Source organism: Passer domesticus, chromosome Z (genome assembly GCF_036417665.1).
Source record: "Passer domesticus isolate bPasDom1 chromosome Z, bPasDom1.hap1, whole genome shotgun sequence".
Taxonomy (NCBI): domain Eukaryota; kingdom Metazoa; phylum Chordata; class Aves; order Passeriformes; family Passeridae; genus Passer; species Passer domesticus.
This window is the reverse complement of record NC_087512.1, coordinates 41107733-41129318: the sequence shown is the minus strand read 5'-3', so window position 1 is coordinate 41129318 and position 21586 is coordinate 41107733. Positions and strand designations below refer to the sequence as shown.

The 21586-nt window shown below is 33.7% G+C and overlaps 1 protein-coding gene across 6 annotated transcripts in view; it reads left to right on the top strand.

The window, feature by feature from the left end:
- Window positions 1-21586, top strand: part of CNTNAP4 (contactin associated protein family member 4) — a 205235-nt gene that overhangs the window by 161421 nt on the left and 22228 nt on the right. For all 6 annotated transcript variants that reach the window (XM_064403135.1, XM_064403134.1, XM_064403139.1 and 3 more), the window contains 4 exons: window positions 223-379; window positions 3437-3564; window positions 12579-12749; window positions 17795-18013. In XM_064403135.1, coding sequence (XP_064259205.1) covers window positions 223-379; window positions 3437-3564; window positions 12579-12749; window positions 17795-18013 — 675 coding nt within the window. The remainder of the gene's footprint in view (window positions 1-222; window positions 380-3436; window positions 3565-12578; window positions 12750-17794; window positions 18014-21586) is intronic.

Sequence of the window (21586 nt, the reverse complement as noted above, 5' to 3'; positions counted from 1 at the left end):
AGCAAAAATCTGTGACAATCACTTAATATATGATAATGAAGTATTAAAATTAATAATTACTTATTAAGTAAAGGTGGAAATTTATTTTTTTCCTGGTCTTTTAAAGATTTTAGATTTGAGCAGGGTTTTTTGTCTTCTTAAACTTTTGGAAAATTATTTGGATGGGAAAGCTGAGAAAAGTAGGAGACAAGACTGGGTACTGATTTTCTCTAATCTTTTTAGATGGGATGCCACTGAGCTGGTGGATTGGAAGAACCAATGAAACTCATACTTACTGGGGAGGTTCCTTGCCTACTGTACAAAAATGTGCTTGTGGACTGGAGGGAAGCTGCATTGATTCCCAGCATTACTGCAACTGTGATGCGGACAGGGATGAATGGTGACTTTTTACTGTTCATTATTCACAATACTTTTTTTGTTAGAAGTAAATAAAGAAAATACACAGGCCTTAGCACATTTATAATACCAAGGCAAATCTAAGTTGCCATAGTGTCATCTGATTCTTTGCTATAGAACATAATTTTCCACAAAATTATTGCTATATACATTAAGTATTATTGCTAATTCTTTCACTCTGATTTTTGGGTAAGATTTAATTTGGCAGATACTTTCTAGTCTTTAGTATATTGCATGTTATAAATTAAGACAATAGTTCTTTAGTACAACTTCAGTTAGTTTTAGACTACTGAATGTAATTAAAGTTAAAATAAAACATTCTGTGAAAAAAGTTTAATTTTTAGCATAATTTATAGCTACACTTTCAGGTTTAGACTTTTTACATCCTTTTTTTTTCATCTACAACATAGATAAAGAAAATGAATACACTTGCTATCAGTGAAGCAAAGCACTCATATGAAGCCCTATTCAAAGAGAATAAATTGATTTCTAGGATGTACATCTGGATTTCTAGGATGTACATCTTCCACTTGTGCCTAAAATTCTCTAGTGTCATTTACCATAATTTTCAAATAAATAATGTAATGAATGAGTTCTTGTCACAGTGTCAGATCTGAACCCGACTTTTCATCTAGCAGGATCAGATACAACTTTCTCAATAACAGCTCCAAAGCAGCATGGGGTTTGATAAAGCAGAGGGACTTTTCAAATGAAAGCTCTTATGTTAAAGAAACTTTTATGGCCTTAAAGTTATGAAGTCCATTTAACTTAAATAAATGAAGTTCAGTGAGTACATTAATGTATGCATTTAAAAAAATGCATCAACATCTATTTTTTTGGAAGTGGGAAAATGCAAAGATACTTAGGAACATCTTGATGTATGCAAAATCAAGCAATACATAATTTTTTTCTTCTGAAGGTCCACCCTTCTTTTAAAGGAGTGACTAGTGAGTTGGGTTGGAAAATGTTTGTTCCCTCAACATGAGCAGGGAATTCAGCAGGCACAGAAATGAAAATACAAGAAAGAGTTAATCGAAGAACAATTCTTCACAAGCTTTAAAGATTTCTGGAGAAAAGAATTTCCTCTTGCAGTAAAATTCACAGGGTGATATCTGCAACATTTATTCTAATAAAGAGATTAAAGAAACACATATAACGTTAAGAATTTCCCTATATTATGCTGTATTAAAATAAAAACAATATTAATTTCTAACACAAAAATAACGTATTAAAAGATGAATGCATTTTGAGAAAAAAATAGCACCATTTCTCAGACCTGTAAAATATTCTTGCTCAGTTTTGTCATGCATTCAATCCATGCTTAAATATATAGGTCAATTTTTAATGGTAATATATTTGTAAATACAGTAGATGAGAGAATTACATGCATGTCTTCACATGCACATCTACTTCCAGTAAGTTGCTTAGATGTTTATGAGTGTATTAAATTGAAAGTATAATGACTCTGGGTTTGTATTTCTGTTTGTATCCACTTTGGACACTTTTAAGTAGAGATTCTTCTCAGTGACTACAGTGTTACAGTGTTATGTGTACACTAATTTTGGTACTCGTGATTAGTGTTGTATTTGGTTTCCCTAGAGACTACTGTTTTGGATCAGTTGACTAGATACTATTCACTGAGTGGAAAAAGTAGGCAGAAGCTATGCTTGTTTGAGGTGCATTTTGAGCACAGAGAACTAGTTACACACCATGGTTTTGAAATACTGGTTTGACAGTCTGCTTTTATACTGAAATCTATCTTATTTCATGCGTTGGACATAGATTAAATTCTAAACCCCTTACTTGACTACTCAAAAGCTTTAAGTCTGTAGAACTCTAGAACACAAAGATTTAAACAAAAAATCTGGTCCTAAAAATTTAAAAACTGAACATCCTCTCCATGGAAGATAATTTCTATTTAGTTTCCTTTTGTTTACAGCATCATTTTACTGAAGCAAACACTTCTGGTGTTTTGAGGGATTTTCTTTTAGTTCTAAATTATCTAGCAATATCTCACCTCATGAAAAATTAACATTTAAAAAAACCCCATGTTTTGCATTCCTCAGTTAAACAAAATAGTTTGCTAAAAAACTGTCCATTTGTTTGCACTGTGCTCCAAAATAGATAAACAGAAATTGTATCAAGAAGAAGGATGATGATGATGATAGGAAAAGGAGAGGGGAGAGGAGAAAAAAGTGACTAATTTTATTCAGCATGAAGAGTTTCTGCTATTTATTCTGAACTATTTACTACGCTTTTAAAGGGAAGATTCAACTGTGAATGGACTGAATGCAGAGATTAAATTTTCCAGAATAGTCATGAGTAACTGAGCATTTCCATGGATTTAGGGAAAGGAATTTTAGGGCCAAAACTGGTGCTTATGAAATTTAAAAACTCAGTTCTGGCACTAAGTCAACAAAGATTTTAAACAAGGAACTAGGTCTAATATTACAAGTACTAGATATATGCTCAGAGTGCAAAGTTGAATATTTTCTTTTTTGTGTGTTTCATATTTGTACCATATACTGTTTTTCCTATAATCAGCATGACTTTATTTTTTTCTATTTTATTTTCTTTTAACTTTTGTCAAGGTAGGACAAAAAAAGTTGACTTACTTGAAAGTTATACTAAGCCATAAAATATTTCATATTAGTGACTGAGTCAATTACAGAAACAGGACGTCCTCAGCAACATAAAATTAATTTTCAAATTTGGATTGAGCAAATTCATTGACTTAGGCAGCCAGTTAGATGCCCATTTATTCAAGACGACTTTTCTCACGCTTGTTTTATGGTCACAACCATAAAACTATCCACTTCCAATGAAATTATTTTAGTTCTGTCAAATGAAGCCAATATCAACTCCAAAGCCTATGTTTATATTTACAGTTTTTTGTATCACACATATACACACAAACATATTTAGGCAGCCTCTTTCTTTGTTTTAAGTTTCTTTCCTTTTCCTCGGGAATGTCTCAATGATAATGAAATATTTATTGGAAACAGTTAGGAGAGCTGTGGCTTTCATTTTACCTTTTCAGGACAAATGATACTGGCTTCCTCTCCTACAAGGACCATCTACCAGTAACTGAAATTGTGATCACAGATACTGACAGACCAAACTCGGAAGCTGCTTACAAACTGGGGCCTTTGCTTTGCCGTGGTGATAGTAAGTAACTACTAAAGGGTTTTGCTAAAACAGTGATGCATTTTTTCTGCAATAACTTTTACATGTTATTTGTTACAAGCCTAAGAAGATTTCTCTAAAAATCTCATCCAGTTCTTTTTGAAATTAGAAAAAACCCACCATCATCCAGTGCAAACCATCGAAATCGGAAAAATTTATTTTTCATTATACATATCAGTACTGAGAAGAAAAAGTGTTATAATAGTTTTAAAACAGGTATTTTGGTTTACCCAACTGGAATTAAATTATGACTAAATCATTACATGAGTAATGAGTTACATGAGTTTGTAGCTGGTTACCATGTCTTAGGGACATACCATTCACTAGCTACATATGCATCCATCACAAAACATTACATGTATTATCTCCTCTGAATTTTTATGCATCTAGGAAAGCTATACTGTAGGATAGTAATTCAGTGTATGCAATATCTACATGGAAATTTTCAACTACATGTAAGAATTTAAATTTTACTAATTTAATAATAATTCTAGATTTACATTCTGAATACATATATGTAGTAACCAGAATAATATGTTTGTGCAAAATGACACCTTTTTGAAGATTTGTGATGATACTTCTGTTTTTAATAATTTCCCTATTCAATGGAAGAGAGAACATGTTTGGCTTATGTTCAATAGTAAAGTATTACACAAAATTCTATGTCTAATGCTGTTTGTAATCAAAAATTAGGAATTAGGAAAAGAAATGCTATAAACAACCCCAGCTGAAGAGCTGGATGGGCCATATTTGATGTTCTGTTGAGTAAGTTATTACAATATTACAGATAGGTTAATTTCCTTAAATCACATTATCTTATGAGTTTTCATGAACTTACCTGTTATATTTAATATGTAATAGATACAGTATTTAGAAATATTTTATTCTTCATGTGATTTTCCTCCTTCGGCATATGATGTTGCGTTTGGTTTTCAAATTTCTTCAGTTTATATGAGTAAGAGAAGTACGAGTAAAGTATTGATTTATACTTTTAAGCTCACTCAGTAAAGCACATAGATTAAAAAAATGTACTATGTACTTATTAGCATTTATTATGTATGTATTAGTATGTATTTATTTTTGTGTCATCTCTGTCTTGTCAGAGTAATTATGCCTGGAAGATTTGTTAACAGATGTGTTTCAGCACTGCATTCTAGTTTTTTAATGAAAATTCATAAGACTTAAAAATCCCACTGGGTTCTTTCACTTTGCTAGTCTGACATCTGATTGTGAACTGATCGTTTGTACTACATATCACAATACTATGAAATAGTATTATGGTATAATTCAGCGTGATAGGAACTACAGAGGTTTTCTGCTTTTAGCAGGATTAGCCATGAGTTGAGATCACCGGTCTCTCAGGGCTTTGTCAAACTGGTGTTTGAAGCACCCAAGGATGGAGTCTACACTGCTTCTCTGGGCAGCTTCTACCGCTGTCCTCAGTGAGAATTTCTTTTTACTTTTATTAAGCCTGAAACTCTGTGCTTTCACCATAACCACTATCTTTGATACTCACCCCTTACACCAATGCAAAGACCCTGTATCTGTCTCTTTTATGATTTCTCCTTAGGTTTTGGAATCTGCTATCAGGTTCCCCAGCAAACCTTTTCCTTCCCCAGGCTGAAGCAGCCCCATTCCTCCTCCCTGAAGGGCAGGACAACTGCTCCAGACCTGAACATTCTGGTGGCCTCCATAATCTTGTTCCTGTTTATTAATGTTTTTCTTTGCTAGGGGAAAGGAAATCGGAAGCCCAATGCAGGTGTTCTCTTACAAATGTCAAATAGAGGGATGTAACCAACTCCCTCAGTTGACCGGCCATGCTCACTCGGCCTGTGATGCAGCAGACCTCCATTGTGGCCACAGACAGTGAAAACAGTGACAAAGACATCAATGAAACAGAAACACTTAGAGCTTGTGTAGATCTAATTACTGGAGGGAAGAATTTGAATTCCACTACTTACCAAGTTCCCAACTATTATTAATTACATAACCTGACCTCAGACATGACAGATCTTAAAACTTGGAAGTCAACTAGCTTCCTTGGAGTAATCTCTAAAACATACAGACAGTTTTGACTTCCCTGACTTCATTTGATGTTTGCTTAGTCTGGGTGATTGAATTGCTGCAATATTTCACACTAATGATGAATGATGACAGTATTTCTAGACAAGGCTGTGATAGAGAATTCTAAAATATCATGAGAACAAACACAAGAACTCAGTCTGAATATCAGAGAAATATCCTTGCAGTGTCATACAACATTATAGCATTTGACTTCAAAAAGAAGCAATTTTGAACTGAAACAAGCTCAGTGAAAAGATTTCAGAATATAACAGTTCATGGTCATAATACAACAAAAACCTTGGAATAAGAACATTGATTTTGATTGTTAAATAATGGAATTTTTCTCAGTCTTTTACATCATAATGACAGCATGATAAGACATGTATTTAATGAGGTAAGAACTAAAATTTGAGAAAACAAAGCAATTTCTGAAGGAAAATAATTGTCATAAATTTTGACATAAACCCAAGTGTTAAGAAAACCACAAATTCTATGCATATATATCATAAAATATATCAATACAAGTTATTATATAATTTGGGACATGTTATATATATATTTAGTATTTCATTATGTATAATATATTATATATTGCCCATATTATGAAATTAGCATACAAATATTTTATAGCATGATATATGATGGTGTCCAATGAAGGGCAGTGTGGCGATGAAGGGCATAGAGGGTAAGTCACATAAGGAGAGGATGAGCAAGCTGGGGATGTTTAGCCTAGAGAAAAGGAGGCTCAGGAGAGACCTTGTCACTCTCTGCAACAACCTGCAAGGTTGTAGCCAGGTGAGGATTGGCCTCTTCTCCCAGGCAGCCAGCAACAGGACAAAAGGACATGGTATCCAGCTGCACCAGAGGACATTCAGGTTGTACATCAGGGGAATTTCTTCATAGAAAGGGTTGTTAAGCATTGGAGTGAGTTGCTCAGGGAGGCTGTGGAGTCATCATCCCTGAAGGTGTCTAAGGGAAGAGTGGACGGCTCACTCAGTGCTATGGTCTAGTTGACAAGGTGGTGACCAGTCAAAAGTTGGACTTGATGATCGCAGAGATCTTCTGCAATGTAATTGATTCTGTAATCTAACCTACATAGGAAATTTTACATATATATATATATATGTGTGTGTGTGTGTAATATGTAGACTGTATTGAAATATATTAATATAATTCTTCATATATAATATATGTTATAATAAATACTGAGTACAGGATGTAATAGATTTTCTTCCAATCGTCATTGTGCCTCAGCAGTGGATTTTATAATGAACATTTTCTTTGGTATTCAGTTTTACAGTTAACATAAATAGCTATGACTTGCAGAATTTCTGAGTTCTACATATTAATTTTCACTAGACAAAATTTCAAAAAATTTCACACAAGACAAAACTGATTAAGTTTAAACTCTCTTGCCACGCCATTGCTTCCAGCAACAATTTGAAGCTGCAGAAGGAAAGAAGACCACTATTAAGACTCTTTACCTAACCTGAGGTTGCTGACATCCATGAGGGTCTAATTATATGTACTTTTAATGACGTTTACCTTTGGATAGGTGAAGAATGCAGAAAAGGTCTAGTGGAAAATACCCATTTTTCAGAAGTACTGTCAAACAAGGGAGAACAGATATTCTTAGACTCACACTGTGATTTGAATACTCTCCAAAGAGATCATTGCTATTTTTGCTTCTGTCACTCTCCAGAACTAAATTATACCATTATATTTTCCAGAGGATATCTTTTACTAAATTGGTTTCTGTTCTCTCTGACAGACATAAGTTTTTCAGAATAGCTGACTAGCATACCATGTAAAAACATGGAGGAAGGTTTATCGTATTATAAATACCTTCAGTTCTTCGTTAAATGACTCAAATCTAAAAGATCATAAATTCTTATTTCATCAATAATCTCTTCCTTGTGGGACAGTTACTTGGGTGGAAAAGAAAATGTTAATGCCCACAGCAAAATAAAGTAGAACCACAAATAACTGGTTGAATTGCCATAAACCATGCACTCCACTAAGTTTCTAAGTAAGATTTATTTATTTGGGTGCTTCTGAAAAGTCATGTATCAAATGCAGTCCAGCAGAAGTTGGCTCTTTATTGTTGCTTTTTTTTTTCCCACTCTTTTATTTAACATTCCATTTCTGTACTTGGCTTCTTTATTTTAGGTTTTAAGGATTGATCTCTTCAACGAAGTATGTTACTTATAAGAAAACCAAACCATATTAGTCAGAGCAAGGCAGGAAAGAGTAGCCTTCTGTTAGAAATAAAACCAAAAAATCCAAAAGTAATATAAATATAAATATAGTTTATTTTATAAAAGTTCTTAAAAATTGCATTCAGATGTTATTGATTTTTTCAGCATTTTTGATAAAGTTACCTAACCATATTTATAAGATGCCAAGGTACAATGAAAGTATTAAAGGTATTCTAGAAGAATATGTCCATTTAAAAAACATTAGTCAACAGTATTTGGTGACACTCAGCACCACACATATGAGGAGTACTCACACTTTCTGTCACCTTCAAAATTAAGTACTGATTTATTACTGATTCATTTCTGTAATCCCTTTTCTGCTCTACAATATGTTTAATAAATTTTATGGTATGACTGCTGGTTTCAGATTGAAAAATATATGTAACTATACTGAAAGTTTAAGATTAACACTAACATATATCAACTGAGCAGGGTAACAGGAAAGATTTTGGGGCATATGAGAATGAAACAACTCTTCGGTACATTAATAGATAGAAATTCTATGGTCTTCATGAAAAAAGAAGACATTATATATTACTTCATATATTTTACTTCAATAATGACATTATTTTTGTCATTATTGAAGTAAAACCTAGATGTTGACTAAATTCCATTAGAGTCAGTTAGTGGGAGTAGATTAATAAAAACCCATCCTTCTATGTTGGATGGTTTTTTCTTGTTCTTTTCATTACAAGAGCTGAGTAGACATATTCTGATTTATTACTATGAATATCCAGTAAGTATTAGGACATAAAAATAAATCCAAAATTCTGAAATATAGCTAATGCGCCAAAATTATGTGTATTAAATGGGTGATTATATTCTGTCAGCATAAGACTAATTTTTGGGCCAAAAATAAACTTGTTGATATAGATCTTAATAAAAAGTAACAGAAATGCATATATATATATATATAATTCTTTGTAAAGATTATATATCATTTAGTAGGAATTTACATTAATAAAGATAAGGGTAATACTGGTGGAGACACAGATTGACTTTAATGAGGTATTTGATGGAGTCTTCTTTACTTGGCTGAATAAAAAAAAAGTAAATTCAACTGCAAAATGACAGTGCAAGCATGTAAATGCAAGCAGATAATCCATTCAATGTGAGTTCTCTGTTTGACATTTAAATGAAGAAAGAAATAGTGTGAGCTTTGGATGTAACCGAGACTAACTGTATCAACCACTCATGATACCTTCATTAAAGCAGCACAGTAAATTTCTAATTTAGGAAAAAAAAAATCTGTTTCATCTCTCTTCAGTACCCTGAGAAATCAGGACATGTCTTTTACTTTCAAAAGCAGAAGTATTTGTAAACCACGTGTTCAACTCTTCCCCCTTATTTAGCTTTATATAAATTATTATTAATTCATATTTGTCCTAACCTCAGTCTAATCAACATTGTTTTGGTCTTCTTTGCAGCTTCCTGCATAATCAACTAGGTTTAATACTAGTCTGTGATTACAGTTTTACATATATGAAGAGAATGTAAGGTTACAGGATAGCATTAAAATTGAGGTTCATTTTATAGTGAAAGCATTTAAATCCCTTTGCTGAATTTGGGCATAATCTGAGGTGATGTGTTAAAGTTTAAAAGAGTTTCATAGAGCAATAAATTTCAAATAATGTTCTTGAAAGCAGGAAATAAATTCAGGAAATTATTTAATGTTCGGGATTTGAAGCTACACTGTGTGTGAATACATACATACGCACAAACTGAGAGTAAAAGCATTTGTGAATTGACATTTTTTAATGCAAGCAATTGAATATTTTTCCTAGACTAAATTCTCTTTTTCAGACAAGAACTGATTCAGGGAATTTATATAGTCTCTGTTATATTAGATATTGAAATAGATGATCACGGTTTTCCCTCCTGGTCTTTTATCTGCGGATTTTAGAGTTAAAAAAAAAAAAAAAAAGTACAAAATATACTGTTCAGCAACATAAGATCTTTATTTTCTCTTTATTTCTCTCAACATTCAGTGTCCCTGCTGACAGAATGACGATGAAACCATCAGAAATATGACAAGGAATTGATACAAATGATGAACAGATTTCAGTTTTGAGTAGGAACTTGAATAGCACTACAAATTGTAATCACACAATTGTTTTGAGAAGGCTAATTTATCTGTCTTGTTATTATTGTCCTGTTTTTTTGTTTTACATTATCAAGTTGGTAAGGCTAGTTGATATGTGCCAAAAACATATGTATATTTTTCAATAAAAAATAACTTCATGTATCATTTATATAAAGAGGATCTTTCTTCTTTTTACTCATAGGAAGACTGCAGTCTTACAGCTTAGATAAAATGCTAAGTAATATTGATTTCCTAACCAAATGGTGTTTTCCAGAAAACTAAATGGGAGACTGTGAGCCAGATGCTGTAAAATTAAGGAAATCTTTTCCCACCCTGATTTACAACAATATAAAATACTTTTAATATACTTTTCCTAAGCCTGTATTGAAGCTGTTTTATTGATAAAGTATCTTTACGTTCATAAATTACACAGCTCTCAGACCTGAGGAAAAAAAAAATGGTTAGACAAGAAAAGACACCGACTTAAAAGAGAAAAAATAAAACTTCCTATCCCTGCCCTTCCCCAAGGACTCCATTTTGTTTTACAAATATCATTCAAATACTTCATTGAAGCTAATTGTATCATTATTTTACTGGACTGTTACTGCCCCTATTGCCTTGCTTCTAATTGCTGGCAATGTTGCACCAATTTTGTATAAATTACTGTATTAAACTTCCTATTGTGTTTGAATTACTGGTAACAGCCAGCCCATTATTTTTAAATAGCTTTGATATGCAGCTGTTAGTCACAACAGTTGTGAAGTTCGCTCTGTGGGAGCCATGACCTGACACAGCTGAGGAACATGGGCTTAAAATTGATGCCAATATGTAAGGCTTTTGTCTGGTGGCACTTCTCACAGGTTGGTAACTTCAAGGAGCCCATAAGGCAGCACAGGAGAGCAAGGTGCAAAGCTTCATGTTCTCCTCCTAGCCTGAGCCATCTGTTCACAGCTGCCTTACCATGTAAATGTTGTCCTGATGGCTGCTTTAACTTGTGATAGCTGGCACTACTCCTGAGTGCCAAAAGTCACAATGAGCAATTGCCAGAACATGTGTGAAAATCCTGCAATGCTGCTTTTCTAGGATTTTCTAGGTTTCAAACCCTTCTGAAAATGGTAAAAACTCTGCTGGAATGGGGGAATGGACTTTAATTTTACTTCACTGTCTGTGGACTAGGCCTTCATATACACTGTTTAGACCTCCATATACACTGTAGGGTTTGATTTTGCAGGGAAGAAAGAAATTTTCAAATATTATTTTCCCCCTTTCCATCCTAAAAGCAGAACATGGCTGGAGCAAAAATTACAGTTCTGGATAACTGTTACACTGAGCTCACAACATGTTCAGGAGAATATTCTATGGGCTTGATCAATTAGATAAGAAAGTATTGAATGTCTCACTTGGTTTAGAAAACAATATAGCTTAATAAAGAAATACTGATATATCTGTAAGGATTCAGCAATATTAACATGGTACTTCTAGTTGAACACCATAAATGAAGATTATGTCGTTATTAGAAGAGGGTGATATTAGAAATTTTACATCAGCATTTTAAAAATGAAAAACAAAACCTTGCAAATTATGATTGGATGCTTAGTTAAAAATAGATAAAACCAGGAAAATATTTATGCTAGTTTATTAAATTTTGCAGTTTATTTATTTGATTTCTTCTACAGTAATTGCAAGTATATTTGTCAGGCATTCTTTGAGGTATCTAGTAAATTTCACTTGACTACAATGATAACAATGTAGTTAACAAATATAACAAGTATATATTTTACATGTTATGTAAAATATATACTTAATAAGTCTCATGGTTATTGTTTGTACTAACTAATCCTAGAGTTGTAAAGGTTAGAAAAGACCTTTAAGATGAAAGGTCTTAGCTGTCAGCCTTGCACCAACCCCATGTTCACCGTTGGAACCATGACCTCAAGTACCATATCCACAAGTTTTTCGCTCACTTTTACTGTGACTCCACTCTGGGAAGTCTGTTACAATGCTTTACAACCCTTTCAGTAACAAAAAATATTTGTCACATTTAATACAAACTTGAGGTCATTTCCTCTCATCTTGTCATTTGTAACCTGGGAGAAGACAGTGGCCCCTGCCTCACTGCACCCTCCTTTCAGGCAGTTGCAGAGAACAATAAGGTCCCCATCTTATTTAGCCTGTTTAGCCTTGAGAAAAGGATCCTCGTTTTTTCCAGGCTAACCAGCTCCCTCAGCCATACTACTTTAATGTAGGTATAATACTTCATTCATAGCTGCTATGTTTGCTTACTTCATGAAAGGATACATCAGGCCATAACCAGACTTCTCACCAGAGATGAAATTAATTTTGTTTCCTAGTAATTGTTTTTTTGTTGCTTCAGCTGAGCACTTTTATTCTTGATGAAACATTATTCTACATTCCCAATAATGCCTACCTCTTTGTGTTATGAGCTAATAGGGAAACTTCTATGGATGTGGACTCTTTGAACACTGCAACCCATTCTTAGACCTGGGAATTTTCTTTTGTTTATCGACTATAAAACTTACACTAGAAATGTTAGATAACTGTGTCTATCATCCTTTCATTCTGTTATCCAGGAACATTTTGGAATTCAGCTTCCTTCAACACAGAGACATCCTACCTGCATTTCCCCACCTTCCATGGAGAATTCAGTGCAGATGTCTCATTTTTCTTTAAAACTACTGCATCCTCAGGAGTATTTTTAGAGAACCTGGGAATTCAAGACTTCATAAGGATAGAGTTACAGTGTAAGTAACATGAATAATGGTGGTTTTGTTTTTGTTGTTATTATTATAAAAATTGGATTTTATTTAATTTAAAGGGGGAGTGTTTAAAAATTGCTCTCTACCTTTATTACTTCTACTACTACTACTAGATCTTTATCATTATCGGAAAAAATCACAGCACTGAGACTAAACAAGTATTCATTTGAGGATATTTTCTGCCACAGGGGTTTCTTAATCTAAGAGCACAGCAATCAGCCCCTGACTGCTACAACTGTTTCTACTTCTTGCATTTAGTGTATCTCTACTGCTAAATTCTCTTACTCCAAATTTTAAGACCAGGCATTATATGTGGCTGCTGGAAGACTCACTCAATCACCATGCGTGATTCAGACCTCTTGTGCCACAGTTACCTTAAGTCACATATTCTCATCTTTTTTTTCTTTTTGTTTTTTTTCTTCAATTTTTTTTTTTCATTTTATTTGTGCAGACACAAATTCTTAGACTTACAAGCAGAAATAATTTTTTGTTGCATAAGAGAGAATTAAATATCCCACTAAATCTGGCATAAGTGACTGACGTAAAGTGAAACCTTTATCTTAGTTGACCTAATGTATTATTCTTCTATTGCTCATTATTGAAAAGGAGAGTATTTGAAAGGATAAAGCAGTTTTTCATTAGACTTTTGAATTAATTTGAAATATCACATTAATTGAAAAGTCTTCTTCTCACCTGGTGACTCTGAGTGTTCTCTAAAATTGTTCTAGTAGAACAATTTTTACCTTGGGATTAGACAGTTCCTCATTTTTTTTCCAAATCAGTTTTGTAATCAGGCTCCAGTATTTTCTAGAGAAGAGTACAAATAAATATATATGTTGCATTGCAAAATATAGCTATAGAAACATTAAATATTTTTAATTAAAAAGTAAAATATTCTGCTTTCTTGTTTTGTTTTTTGAGGTTTTTTGTTTGGTTGGTTTTTTGTTTTGTTTTGTTTTTTTTGGTCCATGTTAATGAAACAAACAGGAAAACACCTTCAGTAGTTAGTTTAGTTATAGAATATTGTTTAGTGTTTAATGAATTTTTTTTTCATCATCTCAAACTATAGTGTTGTATTTGAAAACTACCCTGTTTTCAACACTGATTTTGCCAGGTTTTTGGCAGTATGAGCTGCCTTCTGTTAAATCTCTGTGAACAGTTTAAAGGACAGCGGCATTGTAAACTCAGTGTCATGCAATACAGAAAATGTACTGGATCAGCACTTCAGTGGAGACTCTCTGAAGCAATGATGATAGTCTTGTCTGATAAATTATTTTCCATTTTCAAAACAAACAGTTAAATCATGGAAGCATTAAAGGAATGGTTCTGAGAAATGAATTTATTCAGACATTTGTTAGAATGTCTTCAGAATAATAATATGAAGACAGACTCATGTCACTTGTCCCATTCATTCATAAGCATAAAAACCACTGCACACTTATGGGTTTTAAATTACTTTATATGAATAGGGAGGTGTGAGAGAAAGGAAAAGGCTGAACTGATCTGTAATTTCAGCATCTAAAAAAGCAAAGTTGTCTCATTATTGTGTAGAATATAGAGACATTTCTTAATCTCCATAAACACCCTAATTTATTGAGTAGACAGACCCATTATTTTTTGTATGTATGTAAATTAAATGAAGGATTGTTTTTTAGTGGACGCAGAATTGTCTGTTTTTATTGTGGAAAATATCAATCAGAAATGAGCAATATGGATTTCCATCAAGAGTACCTTTCTCAAAAAAAGTTAACTTGAGCATTTCATATGGTATAAGATGATTTATATTTCATCATCATGTAACTCCACATCCTTTATAATAAATGTAAATGTAAATTACCAGCCTACACTTATGTTCTATTATTAGTTTCAGATAAATGAATATCTCTTATTTGTGTAATAATAAATAATAGTAAGGTAAATGTCAGATGTTGCTATTTAAGATGATGATGTGAGAAAATGTTTAACAGTTATCATGTCATTAGCATTTGACATTCACTACTTGGGAAGACTAATTTTTTGTAATATTTTATTTATTGTTTTCAAACTTTATATCTAATTATTTTGTTTATGGGGTAGTGATCTTTAGACATTGAAGTCTAGCTTCAAACAAAAAAGTCAGATCCAGAAATGTAATACAAAATGTGAGAATTAGAGCTATTCTGCTGGTTTTATGAAGTTATAAACACTGTAGTGCATCTATGTATATTCTAGAAGACTCTTGCAAAAATGGTGCATGCATCCTAATTGTATTTTTAAAGAGAGGATAAGTAAAAGAAGATACTTGTCTCAAAGAAGATATCTGATCCCTTATTATTGTTCTGCAATGAGTTATAATTGCATGTTGAACTTCTTCCTGATTTACTGACTTACTGCAGAAATATTGGTTGAAAGCTAAAAGGCTGATTCAGTGCTGAAGAGTACACTCTGCTAAATACTTCTAGGGCCAAAGGTTACATGATCTGGCCAAAGGTCTGGGTATTTTATATTGAATGCTCGCTGAAGGTTTATTTCCAAAGAGTTAAACAGAAATTTAAAATAGGGTTGGAAACACTATGGTGTATTGACTTGCTTGGGCTTCTGCAGTTGCTTTGGAAGTAGTTCAGAACAGTGCAATATGCAACTACTGGTGGCCTTTGTTTGCCCAAATTTCTAACTTACTGTCCAGGATGAGTGCAGTTCAACTGCTTCCTTTATGGAAAAAGCTAGGATTTTTCATCCTGTAGCATTTTAGTTGGTAATCATTTTCTGCTTCTGCACATGATGCTTACACTTACATCAACACTCTGGATGGTTCTCTGTAGCTGTATTTTCTGTTAGTCATTCTAGCCACAGCTAGCCACTGACCACTCTCCATGATTACCATCAACTTCCATTCCACTTTGCCAGTCTGTAGATGGGCTCTGCCCATGTTTGAATGCACTATGGTTATAAGAGTTCCTGCAATGCTTTTTAGTGGTTCTAATATAATTCATTATTTCAGTGGTTATTTCAAAATCTTTATTATGCATTTTCTTGCCTTTAAAATTTAAACAGTACCATTATTTATCAGATTTGTCATTCTGACACGCTATTCAATAGGCCCATTCTGTGAGTTCAAAGCAGAACTTGTGCTTTCAGGCTTAACTCCAATAGTATCCAGAAGATTACAAAGACCTCTCTGCAGAAGGGAACATTCAGTAGAAATTCTTTTTAGCCAATCACATAGATTTTCTGTTGCTTTTTTCTCCTACTGTGTGGTTGTTTTTTCGTTTGTTTTTTTTTCTTTTTTTCTTTTATCCCTCTATAAGGAAAGAGTGAGTTATCAGCTTTTTCTAAATAAAATAAATTTATCCTAAAACTAATTTATGTTACTGAGGAAATATATTTAGTTATCAATTATTTATTATTGTATGTAAAACTTGATTTTTAGGCAGAAGAGGTCATTAGTACAAAAGTTATTCCATTTGTAAATTGACTGCACAATACACTTCATTTTATTTAGTAAGTGAAATGGTTTATGTATTTCCCATTTTACTTTTCTGCCTTAGGTTCAACTAAGATAGACAAACACTTTATAGCAACAAGATATAGGGCTTAAGGGATTGCAAATGTGTGACATTACTCAGTCTAAAGTTTGGCCAAAGTGGATTTAAATGTTTTAAAATATCTAATATCTTTTAAAAAAGTGAAAATAAAGTAAAAGTACTCATGGAATATTTTTTTTTAAATTTCAATTAATTCCTCTTTAAAATGTTGTTTGAAGCTTTTCTAATTCCCTTGATTCCTAATTTTTTTGCTTTTCAGTCAGAATTCAATGAAGTAGGAAGTTTTTTTTTTGGATTCATGGAATCCTTCTTTGGCTTACTAATACTTTACATGATCTCTTATTTGGCAGCTTAGAAAAACTGGTACGAACAAAAGTTTAGATGTGTTTTTCCACAAGTAATAATCCAGACATGATATACTGAATATTAATATCCAAAATAAACCTGTTGTCCTCGAAGGTAAAACTGAAGAGATTTCATTCAAAAGGCACAGGAATTTGGAAGGGTTAAAAAAAAATACTGGGCAAGCAAGAAACCCCAAACTCACCAAATACTACAGTTCTACAGACATATTTGGTTTTGAATGGTTCATTCCTCCTGCCACCAATCCACTACTTCAGGGCACAAGTGAGGCACAGTGAAGTTAAAATATACTGACCACTGAAGACAGAGGATGAAATAGATTAAAACTGAGACTGATAAGCTGAAGGCATGACTAGTTTGCATGTTGATGTTATTGCTGAGACAATACAGAAGCCCCCACACTGGATTCATGGAATCTTCTCTATTCTCCTTTAATTAAATCTTTAATAATAAAAAATTGTGGCTATACATTGTCTAGGGAATACTTTTTCATACATGATTGTCTTTGAATATATGAAAGAAAGACTTTCAGATAGAATATTCACAATTTTCAGATTTTTGGTATTCTGACATATACCTCATGTTTTTATTTTGACCTGCAAAGATTCAGTGATTTCCTAGGCAAACTATGAAACTGTGTAATGTGAAATTTGCTCAGAGAAGAACTCAATTTAAATAATAATTTTATATACTACATCAAAATCTTCCCTCTGATGTTCATAGAGGCTATATGAATAAATAACAAAAGCTATTAGAGAGTAGAAGATGCTGGTTGGATTATATTTGTGATAATTTAAATGTAGTTAACAACAGCAATCAATTAGCATGTAATCAAGAGATACATTTCATCCAAACTGAAAAATCACAAGGCTAGCATATTTCACTGTTTCTTGACTACTATGCTCTCCAGGGGTCCGCAAAGTGATTGGTTTCCATGCGGTGCATAAATCATTGCTCTTGCTGTCAGTGAGTGTGAAGAATGAGCTGCAGGCCCCTGAAGTAAACTGTTCCTCTAAAACAGTCAGTCTTATCCCATGAAATAGTAGGCTAAACCTTAAAGTAGCTTGTTCTGCTATTAATTATTTTGTGACCCAATTAATTATAAAATAATTTAAATGTCTGCTACTACTATCCTCTTTCTAGCTCCATCTGAAGTGGCTTTTTCCTTTGACGTGGGAAATGGACCGAGTGAAGTCATAGTGCAATCACGCAATTTCTTAAATGACAACCAATGGCATTATGTGAAGGTTGAACGAAATGTCAAAGAGGCTTCCTTACAAATAGATCAATTTCCTCAAAAATCTCACAGTGCTCCACCTGACGGACATATTCGCTTGCAACTCAACAGCCAGCTGTTTGTAGGTAGGCACTCCACAAAATATTTCCTAATTATCGTAATACAAATAAGAAAATGTTGGGGTGAGGAGTGGAAGAAAAAATGTTGCCAACCAGATCTTTTGAAAACACTTTGTATGATGACATGAGAGACTTCGTAAAAAATCTGTGCAGATATTCACTATTTTGAGATTGTAGATCTCAAAGCACCTTGGCCAATAGTTTCTCCAGGATGATTTCAAATGAAGTTTACTTCCTTTGTGGGTTGTTTGAAGGACCAAGGATTCAAGGATGTAGACTTGCACCCTTTTTTGAGAGGATGTAATTTACTAAAGGAAGTTCTGCCATTTCTGTAATTTCAAGGAAATTTTGTTGTGTCTCTTTATCCACAGCTTCTCAGGTTGAAACATGACATTAGGGCATTTGGATAAAATGCTGAAAAGTAGAAATGGAGTAAATAGAATTCATTAGTTTTTGGGGTTTTTTTCACTATTACAGAAAGCTATATAGAGCTATGTGTTATATCCACAGTAGTGTTCTTAATGTAATATTGACTTATTATGAATTCATAAGTCTCTGGTGTAAATATATATTGTATAGTATACAAGCATTTAAACCTGACCCTACTTTTAAAAAGGTTTTTTTTTTTATGCCTGCTCTGAGAGACTCATACTAAATTAATGTAAGCTTTATTTGCTTTTTGTTGGGGAGGAATACATTTAAGGGCAATAGAGTTCTTAAACTGTAGCTACAAAAAATGTTAATGGTTATGAAAAAAATTAAATAAAGAGACAAGTCTTCTATCTCTGATAAGAAATTGTACCTGTACCTCAAAAGGTATCAAGAGAAAAAGATGGAGACTAGACCAAACATTGAAGAATTTTATATTTTGATTAAAAGCATAGAGGATTCCATAACCAAAAAAAAATATCCCCTATATTAGTTCCAGTGGAGTTAGAAGTTTTGAGCTTGGTTTGTATTCACAGTAATGCACTAGATCTACCAATGGAAAGATAAGATTTCTATTTACTCTACTAGAGTAAAATGTATTGCTGTTCTCTGACTTGACTTGCTACATAACTGCTATTATATGAATAACTGAAATTAGATCAAAGAAATGGTCTAATTCTATAGGTGTTTTGGCACTATCAAACCTAAAGACTTTTAAAATTATTTAGACGCTTAGTTGGTCTCCAGTTCTTCTAATCCTCCTCCTAAAAATATAATACTATTCTGTATAAAGAGTTGCACTTCCTGACGCCTTTTTGGCTATTGAATAGAGTAACCTTTTTTTTTGTCAAATAGTGTGGCAAATCTGAGTAAAATTATATACTCTTGTTCATGTCTTTTATGGAGCTGACAACATAAAAACAGTTTTGACTTATCTACATGTAAGTAGTCTAGCTTGTTTTCTTCAGATAATGTTCAGGTGAATAATTGTACTCGAGTTGTGACTTTGTTTTGCATCTGGTTTCATGTTCTGCATGTTTTTTCATTCTGAAAATTCACAAAGATCTGGGATTAATTAAAGGATCTAGAGAAAAATGAAATAGAGTTTCTTAGAATGACATTAGCAGAGACACTCTTTACTTAATGTCATCTTGGAAATCTAGTACCTTCTTGAGTCACTCATTACTCAGTCAATATCATGAAGACTGTGATTACTTCAGGCTAAAACAGTCTTTACTTCTTATGAAGAAGTAAAGAAGTTATATATACACTCTGTTTTTTTCAAAACCAGAGCTAAAGCCTAAAGCAGCCCTCCAAACCATAGAATCATAGACTTATGGACTGATTGATTGATAGGCACCTTAATCTAGTTCAAATTTCTTGCCATTTCCATCACAGGGATGACATGAAATTGCCACCACCAGATCTTATTGTCCCATTATAACTGAAATAACAACAGCTATGTCAAGATATTCCATGTAACACCAATAATTATACAAACTTTGAAACTGAAAAAACTTTAAATGGATGATCACATGGAAGCATTTATCCAAAGGAGAACTGGAAACGTATGAGAATTGTAGTTTACAGTCTCACACATTGTGGAATATTTTCTGCTTTTACTTTTTAAAAGAGGAAAAAGGACAAGAAACATCAGTAGGTTGCGCAGCAAAGGACAAGAGAGATAGTATGTAGGTTACACATCTTGCTAGGCAACACAAACGAATAAAATGTTAGTTTTCATGAAATCCATTAAAAATAAGGAACAGTGGAAAAAAGTAATGAAAAACAACTCTCATTACTCTTAGGATTGCTCTGTATAGTTATTAGCTCTGCTTGGTAGTCAGATATAACCTGGCTGGTATTCCTCTGCATAAGGGGCATTAACTTTCATATTATTGAAGAATGGACACAGCTTCCTTCTGAGACAAAGTGTATCAGAACAGACACCAGCTGATGGGTATCATAGAATCATTAAGGTTGGAAAATACTTCCAAGTTCATCAAGTCCAACCTTTGAATGAACACAACATCATCACAGGACTACATTCCACATTCAGTTATTTCTTTAACTTTTCCAGGAGTTGAGAATTAACAACATCCCTGAGCAGTCTGTTCCAATGCTTAATCACCCTTTCCATGCAGAAACTCTCCCTAATGTCCAACATGAACATGCCCTGGCACAGTTTGAGGTTATGCCCTCTTGTTCTGTCATTATTTTCCTGGGAGAAGAGGCCCACCCCCATCTGGCTACACCCTCTTTTCTGGCAGTTTTAGAGAGTGATAAGGTCACCCATGAATCTCCTTTTCTCCAGGCCAAACAACCCCAATTCCCTCAGCTGCTTTTCTCATTAATAACTCTCTTAACCCTTTTACCCACTCCATTCCCTGTCCCCTGACACGTTCCAGCACCTCAGTGTTTCTGGTAGTGAGGGGCCCAGAACTGGACACAGCACTCCAGGTGTGACATTTCCAGTGCTGAGTACAGGGGGACAGTCACTGCCCTGTTCCTGCTGCCACCCTATTGCTGATACAGGCCAGGATGCCATCATCCCTGGCCACCTGGACAGAGCTGGCTCATATTCAGCTGCTGACCAGCAAACCCAGATCCTTTTCCAGCAGTCAGCTTTCCATTCACTCTTAACCAAGCCTACAGACTTGCATCAAGTTGTTTTGACCAACATGTATAATTGCTAAAATTCTGATTTGTTGAACATCACACAACTGACCTTAGACCATCAATCCAGATCCCCTAGCAGATCCTTCCTACCCTTCAGCATATCAACACTCCCACCCAGCATAATATCATCTCCAAACTTACTGCAGGTACACTCATACAAATCACTAACAAATATACTAGACAGAGCTCCCCTCCCCTCCCCTCCCCTCCCCTCCCCTCCCCTCCCCTCCCCTCCCCTCCCCTCCCCTCCCCTCCCCTCCCCTCCCCTCCCCTCCTCTTTTATTGTGAATTAATAGAGACTTCAAGGGCTCTCTGTAATTACTTGACAAAACAGAAATCAGCTATACTTTTAAAGCTATTTACAAATATTTCCATATGAATAAGCCTGTGTGTTGGAAAGTCATAATATACTGTTCATAGGCTGTAAACTGTAAAGATTGTTTTACATATCAATTATTTAAAAGTTTTAAA